Source organism: Amblyraja radiata, chromosome 32 (genome assembly GCF_010909765.2).
Source record: "Amblyraja radiata isolate CabotCenter1 chromosome 32, sAmbRad1.1.pri, whole genome shotgun sequence".
NCBI classification, from domain to species: Eukaryota; Metazoa; Chordata; class Chondrichthyes; order Rajiformes; family Rajidae; genus Amblyraja; species Amblyraja radiata.
In genome coordinates, this window is record NC_045987.1 from 282,093 (window position 1) to 295,513 (window position 13,421).

Consider the following 13,421-nt stretch of genomic DNA (forward strand, 5'->3'; position numbering starts at 1 on the left):
ATCCTTGTGATTGAGGCAGTGCAGCGTAGGTTCACGAGATTGATCCCTGGGATGGCGGGATTGTCATATGAGGAAAGATTGAAAAGACTAGGCTTGTATTCACTGGAGTTTAGAAGGATGAGGGGGAGATCTTATAGAACATATAAAATTATAAAAGGACTGAACAAGCCAGATGCAAGAAATTTTTTCCCAATGTTGGGCGAGTCCAGAACCAGGGGCCACAGTCTTAGAATAAAGGGGGGGGCCATTTAAGACTGAGGTGAGAAAAAACTTTTTCACCCAGAGAGCTGTGAATTTGTGGAATTCCCCGCCACAGAGGGCAGTGGAGGCCAAATCACTGGATGGATTTAAGAGAGAGTTAGATAGAGCTCTAGGGGCTAGTGGAATCAATGGATATGGGGAGAAGGCAGGCACGAGTTATTGATTGGGGCCGATCAGCCATGATCACAATGAATGGCGGTGCTGGCTCGAAGGGCCGAATAGCCTCCTCCTGCACCTATTTTCTATATTTCTATAACAGTTTTCATTGAAGGACATTGAAGAAGTATCCCATTAGCACAACATTAGTAAGTATGCAGATGATACCAAGATAGGGGGTGTTGTGGATAATGAAGAGGATTTCCAAAGTCTACAGAGTGATTTAGGCCATTTGGAAAAATGGGCTGAAAGATGGCAGATGGAGTTTAATGCTGATAAATGTGAGGTGCTACACCTTGGCAGGACAAATCAAAATAGGACGTACACGGTAAATGGTAGGGAATTGAAGAATACAGTTGAACAGAGGGATCTGGGAATAACCGTGCATAGTTCCTTGAAGGTGGAATCTCATATAGATAGGGTGGTAAAGAAAGCTTATGCTAGCCTTTATAAATCAGAGCATTGAGTATAGAAGCTGGGATGTAATGTTAAAATTGTACAAGGCATTGGTGAGACCAAATCTGGAGTATGGTGTACAATTTTGGTCCCCCAATTATAGGAAGGATGTCTACAAAATATAGAGAGTACAGAGGAGATTTACTAGAATGTTGCCTGGGTTTCAACAACTAAGTTACAGAGATAGGTTGAATAAGTTAGGTCTTTATTCTCTGGAGCGCAGAAGGTTAAGGGGGGACTTGATAGAGGTCTTTAAAATGATGAGAGGGATAGACAGAGTTGATGTGGACAAGCTTTTCCCTTTGAGAATAGGGAAGATTCAAACAAGAGGACATGACTTCAGAATTAAGGGACAGAAGTTTAGGGGTAACATGAGGGGGAACTTCTTTACTCAGAGAGTGGTAGCGGTGTGGAATGAGCTTCCAGTGGAAGTGGTGGCGGCAGGTTCGTTGGTATCATTTAAAAATAAATTGGATAGGCATATGGATGAGAAGGGAATGGAGGGTTATGGTATGAGTGCAGGCAGGTGGGACTAAGGGAAAAAAGTTGTTCGGCACAGACTTGTAGGGCCGAGATGGCCTGTTTCCGTGCTGTAATTGTTATATGGTTATATGGTTATATCTGAATGCATTTCTAACCTTCCTTTGACAGAACAAACTAAAGAATTGCCAGTAAACGGAACAAGGAACCAAGATTGAGAAGGTTTGTACTTGGTTGGTTGAGATTTGTTGCAGTCTGTGATTTAGTGCACTTTTAATACAATGACCAAACAAGGACAGGAAATATTTCAGAATAATTCAGATCAGCAGGAGATTGATATCTATATTACTAAAAGTCTGATCTTGACCATTTCCTGTTGTTCTGTATATTGATTTTAGAAAAAACACTGCTACTTACAGCTGTGATTTTTGGCCATCTTACTCAGAGAGTCCCCCTCCGCTGTGCAGGACAAGAGGATTTTTCCCATCGATGAAAAATAAAAGAGTTATTAGTGTTTAAAAAATGTTGAGATTCACTCTCCTGAAGGCCACACCCCTTCCGGAGGGACTATAAAGCCCGGAAGTGTTGAGTGTCTCAGTCAATCTCTGCAAAATGGGGGAGCGAGAGGGTCACGTCTCTCAGTCTGAGCTGTGAATAACACTGAACACATGTCTACTAAACTGTGAGTGACTTTACTGACCTGTCAGTGCCCTTCATGTGGTTTGAAATTATAGTTTGGAAATGCTACAGCTGTGTTGCCTTTGGTTTAGAAATGCTAAAGCTGTGTTGCCTAATTAAAGTTGCCTTGCCTAATTAATGTTGCCTTGCCTTCTAGATAATTAAAAGTCTAATCTTGACCACTTCCTGTTTGCGCTTTATATTGATTTTAGAAACAACGCTACCACGTACGGCTGTGATTTTTGGCCATCTTACTCAGAGAGTCCCCCTCCGCTCATCAGGTGCCGAGGATGTTTCTCATCGATGAAAAGTAAGAGTTATTAATGTTTAACAAATGTTGAGATTCTCTCTCCTGTCAATCACGCCATGAAAGCCACGTCCCTTCTGGTGGGAGGGGGGGAGGGACTATAAAACCCAGAAGTGTGGGCGTGGTTCAATCTCTGCAAGATGGAAGAGGGAGAGGTCATGGCTTGCTTTCTTTAGTGGCCTTGCACCCTGCTTGAAATGGTATGAAACAGCACTTGAATTTGGTAGCCTTGCACCCTGCTTAAAGTGGTAAGAAACTGCACTAATATTTGGTGACCTTGCACCCAGCTTGAAATGGAATTTCAAGGAATAGCTGTGTGTCAACTGTCAACCCACCAGCTGTGAGTGACCTGCCAGCACAACGGGCTTGAGTGACTGAGCCGCCTGCCCAAGAATCCATTTGGCCCACAATATCCATACTAGCCCTCTGGAAACCAGTCCCTTCAGCCGACATCACCCATACTAGCGCTCCAGAAACCCACCCCCCCCACTAGCCACCAATATTGGAATTGGTGGAGAGGTGGAATATTGTGTTGGGGGAACCAGCCCTCCCGTGTGATGCTGGGACCCAACGGGTCCCACTTAGCCTAGTTAAGTCCTAAATTTCCTGCTCAGTCTTCAATTCAATGGTATTAAAATAACATTAGCTGAGAATTCTTACTGTATATTGGACTTTTAACCGAGCTGTTAATTCGTGTTTCTTGATTGCACCAGGAGGCTTTTCAGCCCATCGAATCTATGCCAGCTCTCCAAGCGATCCCATAATCTAATTTCCCCACCTGTTCTGTAAACTAGATTTTCATGCATGCCCAGTACCAACCCGCTCCTGATGTTACCACCGTCTACCTAGACAAGAGTCAAGAATGTTTTATTGTCAGGTGTCCCAGATAATGACATTCTTACTTGCTGCAGCACAACAGAATATGTAAACATAGTACATAATGGGAGAAAAATAAGTTCAGTGTGTGTATACACATGCACACATACTCAATAAATAACAAATATAGTGCAATAATAATAGTCTGTTGCAGTTCAGAACTTATTTGTTGTAGTGTTCAATAGCCTGATAGGCGTAGGGAAGAAGCTGTTCCTGAGCCTGGACGTTAGTTTTTAAGCTCCTGTACCTTATTCCCGATGGCAATGGTGAAATGAGTGTGTGCCCAGGATGGTGTGAGTCTTTAATGATGTTGGCTGCCTTTTTCAGGCAGCGACTTCGATAGATCCCTTCGATGGTGGTGAGGTCAAAGCCGGTGATTGGCTGGGCAGTGGTCACAACGTTTTGCAGTCATTTCCGCTCCTGGACGTTCAAGTTGTCGAACCAGGCCACGATGCAACCAGTCAGCATGCTCTCTACTGTGCACCTGTAGAAGTTCAGGAAAATCCTCTTCGACATGCCGAATCTTGGTAATCTTCTCAGGAATTAGAGTCACTGATGTGCCTTCTTTATAATTGCATCAGTGTGCTAGGTCCAGGAGAGATCTTCAGAAATATGCACACCCAGGAATTTGAAGTTTTTGACACCTCTCCTTGATGTAAACAGGATTGTGGGTGCTCATCCTTCCCCTACCAAAGTCCACAATCAGTTCCATGGTTTAACTGATGTTGAGAGCCAGGTTGTTGTGCTGCATCATTTGGTCAATCAGTCGATCTCACTTCTATACTCATCACCATCTGTGATTCGTCCAACAACAGTGGTGTCGTCGGAGAACTTGATGATGGAGTTCGCACTATGTCTGGCTACACAGTCATGTGTATAGAGTGAGTAACGGAGGGGGCTGAGCACACAGCCTTGAGGTGCTCCCGTACTAATTGTTACTGAGGATGAAGTGCTTCTACCAATTCGAACTGATTGTGTTCTGTGGATGAGGAAGTCGAGGATCCAATTGCAGAGGGATGCGCAGAGACCCAGTTCCGTGAGCCCGGCAACCAGCTTTTTTTTCTTTTTCCGCCCCCCCCCACCAAAAAATTTATTCAATTATTAAAAATAATATTACACTACAATAAAACAAGCCAGAACCCACCACCATAATACAATACAAACATGTATCCATAATAAACTACTATACAACTATGATACAATCCTTATTGAGGATACATTCAACACCCTGCGGAGCCCAGCGGTCCCGGAACTCCCTCAAGGTGCCCGCAGACAGGGCGTATTCCCTTTCTAATCCCACCCGGGCACGGACGTAACCCCGGAAAAGGGGCAGGCAGCTGGCTCGGGTAGAGCCCTCCACCGTCTGGCGCCGTGACTCGCGGATGGCCAGCTTGGCCAGGCCCAGGAGCAACCCAACCAGGACATCTTCAGCCCTACCCTCTCCCCTACGCACAGGGTGTCCAAAGATGAGGATGGTGGGTGAAAAATGCAGCCAGAAGGCAAGGAGCAGCCCCTTTAGATATTCAAACAGTGGCTGCAGCCTCACGCACTCCATGTACACGTGGTACACAGACTCTTCCAGCCCGCAAAAGTGGCAGGCGGCTGGCGAGTCTGTGAACCGCAAGAGAAGCAGGTTGCAGGGAACACCTCGGTGCAATACCCTCCACCCCAGGTCCCCAATGTAGAGGGGGAGAATCCCTGCGTAGAGGGACCCCCACCGGGGGCCCCCCTCGCGACCGGAAGGCAACACCGATCGCCACTTGGTGTCCGGACGGTTGGCAACCAGCTTGGAGAGGATGATGGTATTGAACGCTGACCTGTAGTCTATAAACCATAAACTATAAACAATTTACAATGGCCAATAAACCTACCAACCAGCACGTGTTTGGGATGTGTGAGGAAACCACACATGGAAGGCAGCCAAGGTCAGAATTGAAGCCTGTCCCGAGGGCAGTGAGGTGGATGCACAGTGCCTCCATCTCTTAAACTGCTCCCAAAATTAAACCAAATGCCCAACCACCTGTATGGAAACAGCCCCAGTATCCCAGTAAATGTTTATTATGATGCTCGCTGTGAGGTCAAAGATGTCAAAGAGGCAAAGCAAATGTGAGTCCCTTTTTGCCTCACAAACTCTACTTACCAAACACAAAATTATCAGGTCGGAAAATCTGTCCAAAGGGTCCAGAGCGAACAGAGTCCATAGTGCCAGGTTCCAAATCCATGAGGACAGCGCGAGGCACATATTTACCACCTGCACCAACAGAACACATGTCAATTACCCCTCAAAGCCCATAGCAAAGTCGAGAAACTTGTTACAGGAAATTCAACCAAAATTCATCACTTTTTGCAATTCCATCCAAAAAACAGATTAATTTCCGTACATAGCATTCCTGCGGAGTGCCTCCGGAGGATTGCTGTCTGAGTGCGATGTCCGTGCAGTGACTCTATCAGCTAGTCCTAGAGTGGGGCACTCAAAGTGCAAGGTGGAAGTTTGAGGTTCTATATCAAAAGAACATTGATACTTTAAATTGATAGTTTGATGCTTTAAAGATAGTTACACAACTGAGGTTTGTGAAAAGAGTCCAAGAGACTGCTCTAGAAAGGCTATAGTAATCTAAGCCATCTCTCCCACCACTATCTCACAACCGCATTACAATTATGTGGATAAATGTGAGGTTATCCACTTTGGTGGCAAAAACAGGAAAGTAGACTATTACCTAAATGGTGGCCGATTAGGAAAAGGGGAGATGCAACGAGACCTGGGTGTCATGGTACACCAGTCATTGAAAGCAGGCATGCAGGTGCAGCAGGCAGTGAAGAAAGCGAATGGTATGTTGGCATTCATAGCAAAAGGGTTTGAGTATAGGAGCAGGGAAATTCTACTGCAGTTGTACAGGGTCTTGGTGAGACCACACCTGGAGTATTGCGTACAGTTTTGATCTCCAAATCTGAGGAAAGACATTCTTGCCATAGAGGGAGTACAGAGAAGGTTCACCAGACTGATTCCTGGGATGTCAGGACTTTCATATGAAGAAAGACTGGATAGACTCGGCTTGTACTCGTTAGAATTTAGAAGATTGAGGGGGGATCTTATAGAAACTTACAAAATTCTTAAGGGGTTGGGCAGGCTAGATGCAGGAAGATTGTTCCCGATGTTGGGGAAGTCCAGGACAAGGGGTCAGAGTTTAAGGATAAAGGGGAAATCCTTTAGGACCGAGGTGAGAAAAACATTTTCACACCGAGAGTGGTGAATCTCTGGAACTCCCTGCCACAGAAGGTAGTTGGAGGCCAGTTCATTGGCTATATTTAAGAGGGAATTAGATGTGGCCGTTGTGGCTAAAGGGATCAGGGGTATGGAGAGAAGGCAGGTACGGGATACTGAGTTGGATGATCAGCCATGATCATATTGAATGGCAGTGCAGGCTCGAAGGGCCGAATGGCCTACTCCTGCACCTATTTTCTATGTTTCTAATCTCTCACAATTTCCATGTCTGGATTAAACTTGGACCGTCTGTGATGATAGCAATGACATCAGCCGAACAGTGCTGGCTGCATTAATCAGTGCACCAACTTTGGAGATGCATGATAACCAATTAACTAAGTTTTAAAGATCGGGGAATGTGGGTAAATTTGATCTATTTTCAGTGGATCAGAATGAAATGATTTCCACAACCATTATGTAAATAAACAGAGCCTTCACTTTGGGAAGCTACTAGGGCCTGCATTTACCTGATGGTTATCCAGCTTTAGAGACAGCCGGTGAAAGACATTAATTTTCATCCATGCAAACATTCAGCTGTGTGCGCTCCTGCCGCAGGGTTATACGTGCCAGGCTGTTCCTCAGAGAGATTGCAGAGCTCACATTCTCAGCTTGAGAAGTTTCAGACTGATCGATTTAGTTATTAGATGAACAGATTTCTTACAGAAATATAAGGACACTATTTCCTCTGATGGAAGCGTTGAGAACTTAAAAGGGATATGAGACAGGGAGCATGGAAACATGTCTTCTGGTCCAACTTACCTGCCAACCAAGATGCACCAACTACACCAGCTTACACGTTTAACAGCTTCATTATGGTTTTCACCAATACATTGTTGAAAGTTAAATTTTCTGGAGTGAAATGTGATTCCATTGCATCCCTCTGGAGGTACAACCCAGCACACCTGGGCACAGGTGCCCTTGATGCACACCTGGGCATGGGTGACCCCGATTCCCTAACCGTGGGTCAAGGTGCATTAGAGTCACATTCGGCATGTAATGTTACTCTGGAGCAACACAGGGGAACTTGGAGCAGACTTGGAGCCCCAGGAACACTCACCTCTTGGCATTGTACGGATAACCAGCTCTTTCCATTACACACATCAACCACTAACTATAGGTGGGGATGGATGGGGGGAGGACTCCCTAGGGAACATTATATTCCCAAGTTTGTACGTTCACCCCGTGACCTGCGTGGGTTTTCTCCGGGTGTTCCAGTTTCCTCCCACACTCCACAGACGTACAGGTTTGGAGGCTAACTGGCTTGGTATAATTATACATTGTCCCCAGTGTGTGTAGGATAATGTTAGTGTGTGGGGATTGCTGGTTGGCACGGACTCGGTAGGCTGAACTGCCTGTTTCCGTGCTGTATCTCTACATTAAATTACATCAGCCACGTTTATGGCACCAGGTGCCTCTGGTGTACAGGAAGGGAGGAAATAAACTGGGAGAGCTCTAATGATAGGGGATTCCATCACAAGGGGAATCACAGGTGATTCTGTGGCTGCAAATGAGAATCCAGAATGATCAGCTACATCCCCGGCCCATAGTGGAGGAATTTATGGTGTGCATTTGTGAAGTACTTTTAAACTCAGTTGTCAAGAGATCACCCAGGGAGCAGACCGTGCGGGATCCGTTGAGGAAGCGGGGCTTATCATGATGGAATTCTGCTTCAAGATGTTGGTTCAGAGTTGACCAGAATCTATATAAACAGTGAAGATATGATGTCGAATTGGCTGTCATAGATCTGTAAACACTACTTTAAAAATTGGACAATGGATAGGCAATAACAAGCATTTAAAGAGTGCAAGGATGAATTTCAACAGTTTTTCATTCCTGTTCAGTACAAGAAATAAATCAGGAAAAACCATGGATTTCAAAATAAATTAACATTAGTTAATCCTAAAGAGAAATATAAAAATGTCAGGAAAGGTAGCACACCTGAGGATTGGGAGCAGTTTGGAATTCAGCAGAGGCCAAAAGATTGTATAGATATGTGAAGACAAAAGTAAATCTCTTATAGTCAGGAACAGGGAGATTTATAATGGGGAAGAAGGGAATGGCTGGCCAATTAGATTCATTCTTTGGTCCTGTCTTCAAAATGGAAGCTGCATATGACTCCCAGGAATAGTGGGCGGGGAGTGATGGAGAAGTGCTTAGTGAGGGAAATGACAAAAGGAAATCAGTTTCAGGAGGGGAATGGTGGGAGACAAACTGACTGGATAAATCCCCAGGGCCTGATAATCTGCATCCTAATGTATCTAGGGAAGTGGCCCCTTGGTGGTCAATCTGTAAGCTTTGGATCAGTTCCAACCAATTTTAGGGTAGTTAATAGACCAGAGAGAAAACAGGAAATTATGGAGCAGTTAGCCTGGCATCGGTCATGGAAATATGCCAGAGTCCAATTGGAACAGATTTTTGTTGGGTTGGGACAGTAAGCGATATAGAATCAAGGCAGAAGTTGATTCATAAATCATACATGATCTAATTTAGAGGATGTGAATGGGCCATTCCCATTGTTAGGTTTCTGGAAACATTGGGAGGGGTTTAAATCACACCATAGATTAATGACAGAACTCTTCCTGCCAGCTCTCAGAGTGCAAATAACTTGTTGCATTCTCTCCAGTTTGCTAGAAATGTGCCTGGCAAAGATATTAAAGATTACAAAAGCAATCTAGGAGGATGTAGTACTGGGTTGGTCATGATCTAAACACATTGCAGAAAAGGTGCTATGGAGTAGTTGGTCATTTTTTAATTAAAAAAATAAAGTTTATTTGTAATAAAACATATATACAATATAAAAGAACCATGCAAAATTCTCAACACATTCTATACATTCAATATACATGATTTCTCTAGTCTATTTAAGTTTCAAAATAAACTTTTTGTGATGAAAGATATATACACACAGTTCAAATGGAAAGGGGAAGAAGTTCTACTTGAGTTGTACAGAATCCTGGCTGGGTTCTAATAGGTGAACTTCATTTAGTTTGTGGTACAGAGTTACAGAAGGGCAGAGATATTGCCTCAATGGTGGCGATATAAAAAGTCAACTTTATTTGTTACGACATGCAACCTGAAGGATCCAGTGAACATCCTGAGATTGCTGCCGTGACCAATGTCAACCCTCCGTCCATTCCGTCTGATCAACAATCAGGGAATGGATCAGGTGTAGCAATGATCACAGGTCAGGATACTGAAGCCCTGGGCTGCTGAACAAACAGCAGTTACCGTCAACGTATTCTTGTGGCTCCAGTCACACTGTGATTCCTATTGGCAGATATACCCTGTGCACTACAAGGACAAATCTAACCAGACTTTACATTAGGAAAGTGATGGAAGGAATCAACAATCAAGTGGCACCCATTCACCAGTAACGTGATCATTAAAGGTGGATTGGAATTTAGATAGGCAAGGCGTGCAGCAATACACCTCTCATCCTTAAGCATGGTTACCTGTAAAAAGTTGCACTGTGATGTAATAGGAGCTGCATTCTAAATATAATGCAAGAATGGCTGCCTTTGTCATTAAGAATGTGCAGAAGTGTGACTAAAAGTTTATAGAAAATCTTAAGTCACAAAGCATCACAATACAAGGTGGTGGCATAACTTGTCTGACAAAGATGGTTATCACTGAAGATCAATGGTCTCGGTCCAAATGATGGTTGAAGGTTCCTCACAGCAGTATTCAGGGTTGAACCATGTGTGGCTGCTTCATCAATGACTCTGTCATATGGCCAACTACTCAGGACTACACACAGTTGAGTCTGAAGAAGGGTTTTGGCCCGAAACGTTGCCTATTTCCTTCGCTCCATAGATGCTGCTGCACCCGCTGAGTTTCTCCAACACTTTTATCTACCTTCGATTTTCCAGCATCTGCAGTTCCTTCTTAAACACAATTCAGTGCAATTGGCAATTCTTTAAGTAATGAAACAATTCATGGCTACATGCAAAATTTCATGACAACATTTCAGCTTGGATTGATATGTAGTATATTAGTGACAATCACACTTCCCAAATGTCAGGCAGAGACCATTTCCAGAAACTCATCAAGGGTTTTTTATTAAAAAGCATCATCCACACCTGGAACCTCCGTTGCGTGCATGGCAGGTTTGCAACAAGACAACACATCACTTTCTCTCGATCCTGACAGTTCCACAGCTTACAACACTGTGATGCAACAATATTCGTAGCACAATACTTCACTCTCCTGCACACCACTCGTGATATGAACAATAAAAACAATATTGTGGGATGTTCACCAACTCTTAAACCATCAGTTTGCATGATTCTCACTGTTCCTTCAAAACAGCCAGGTCAAAATCCAGGAGCTGGCAACCTCATACTGACTGAGTGGCTGGCTACCTTCACATTGTAGACTCTGGGCCATTACTGCCTTCTCAGGAGCAACATCAAATCACCAAAACCCATAGGCAGAATATGAAATTAGATTTTGTAAATGGTGTGATTGATCTTGTTTGACCAAAAAGGGTCATTGAACTTTGTGGCACTGCTTGATTTTACGCAAAATGGTTGCCTTGAAATTGACCATCTAAGCTCCTAGCTCCTTTTGGGATCTCTTCATGTCGTGGTTTGTGTTAACAAAATCTCTGCTTCAGTTTCTTTTCAAAAAGGAGACCCTGCTACTACTTTTGTATGTTTGGAGATTCCTTGCTTTCTTGTAAAAGATCTTCTAAGTATTTAACAATCATATTATTATTATTATATCAGTACGCCAGAGATCCAGGCTCGTTCTTGATCCCGGGTACTCTGTGTGTGTGATGTTTGTAAATTATCCCTGTGACTGCGTGAGTTTCCTCCAGTTTCCCCTACATCCCAAAGAAGTGCAGGATTGTAGGTGAATTGGCCCCTGTAATGTGTAGGGAGTAGATGTGAAAGTGGGATAACATGGAACTAGTGTGAATTGGTGATCGACAGACATTGAAACCTACTGCTTGGCAGACTGAAATAAAAGCCTTGATATTCTGGCTGGGGCAAAGGTGACCATAAGGATTATATAATGGGACAATCACGATTGTGGGGATGGAAGCTGCTTGAATTTCAATTCATCGCCAATTTTAATATAGAAACATAGAAAATAGGTGTAGGAACAGGCTCGAAGGGTCAAATGGCCTACTCCTGCACCTATTTTCTATGTTTCTATATTAAAACTGGCGATGAATTGAAATTCAAGCAGCTTCCATCCCCACAATCGTGATTGTCCCATTATGGTCCTTATGGTCACCTTTGCCCCAGCCAGAATATCAAGGCTTTTATTTCAGTCTGCCAAGCAGTAGGTTTCAATGTCTGTCAGACACATGCAGCTCAGCCAAGGATGATAGTGCACATGCCAAATGATCATCCTATTCATATAATGAATGTTCCACTGAAACCAAAGGACCAAAGCCAAACAATAAAATGTCTGCTTCCATGGAGATGTCATTTTTTCTGAGAAGACTCTTCTGATTGTCTTTCTGAGCGGCTTAAGGTCAGAACTTGAACTCCACAAAGTTCTCCAGCTCCAGTGTGAGAATGTAAGAATGAAGAGCAAGGAGGTAATGTATAAAAAGTAAAGAGATAACCTTCAATCTCATGGAGAGTTTTGGCCAATTCTGGTCCATGCATGAAAAGGGAGTGAAGGCCCCAGCTATGGTGCATGATAAGTTGTAGTCGAATGGAGCCAGGAAGGCAGATTTCAGTTGCAGATAGACTGTAGAAGCTGGAATTCTTCTTAAAGGTCATGAAATTTGACAGGTTGAGAGGAATTCAAAATGATGAAGGATCTAAATACCATAACTGTGTGGCCTATTACAACCTTGATTTTTAATTTCACCGACAATAGCACTGTGGTTGGCCGGATTAACAATGATGAAACAAAGCACAAGAAAGGCTTTTGGACAGTGCTGGCATGTAGAGAATTGAGGGATAAGGATCATGTGCAGGCAGAGATTAGCTTAATTTGGCATCATGTTCTGCATAGGCACTGTGGGTCGAAGGGCCTGTTCTAATGCCGTACCGTTCTATGTTCTATGAAGGGGATCGGGAATCTTCTGGCCTGGTGTTAGGAAAACAACAACCCTTAATCAAGGGTTTCAAGGTGAGTTTATTGTCACATGTACCAATTAGTGAAATTCATGCCATAGCCATACCAATAAAGAGCAACAAGACACCCAAATAATTGTTTAACATGAACATCCACCACAGCGACTCCCCCACATTCCTCACAGTGATGGAAGGCAAAACAAAAGTTCAACCTTCTTCCCTTCTTTGTTCTCCCGCGGTCGGGGCACTCGAACCTTCCGTTGTCGGGGCGATCTTGGCTCCCACAACCGGCGGTCGATCAAGCTCCTGCATCGGGGGGATCTCAGCTCCCCGCGCCGGGCGATCGGACTCCGGAGTCGAGGCTGATCAAACCTCCTGTGGCTTGGAGCTTCCCAGACATCAATGACAGCAAGATGAAAGAATAAGTTGTTGAATTAGAGAAGAAAAAGGGGTGAACACAACCATATTCTCATCAACATTGCTGCTGTAGAGATGGCCGACAGCTTCAGGTTCCTCGGCATCCATATGAGCAGCAACCTCAGCTTGTCCCATCACACCAATGCAGTGAGCCTTGGCATCCATGAGAGCAGCAACCTCACACCAATGCAGTGAGCCTTGGCATCCATGAGAGCAGCAACCTCACAACAAATCACACCGGTGTATTTCCTCTCAGGTGTATTGCGGTTTAGCGTGTCCACAAAATATGATCTTGAATCTCCAGATGTGTTATACAAGGTATTCTGATGAGATGCATCCCAGCCTGGTCTGGCACTTGGTCTGCCTTCGACCTGCAGAGTGGTGAACATAGCCCAGTCCATCAGTCTCGGACCTTCCTTCCATCCTGTCCCTCTTCACAGAGCGTTGCATCAGGAAGGCTGGAGGTATCGATCGTCAGGGATGCCTGACC

General features: G+C 44.2%; 1 protein-coding gene across 1 annotated transcript in view; it reads right to left on the bottom strand.

The window, feature by feature from the left end:
- LOC116991080 (tubulin beta chain-like) overlaps positions 1 to 13,421 on the bottom strand; it is a 32,731-nt gene that overhangs the window by 7,391 nt on the left and 11,919 nt on the right. Inside the window, exon 3 of the mRNA XM_033049424.1 lies at positions 5,355 to 5,465. Coding sequence (XP_032905315.1) covers positions 5,355 to 5,465 — 111 coding nt within the window. The remainder of the gene's footprint in view (positions 1 to 5,354; positions 5,466 to 13,421) is intronic.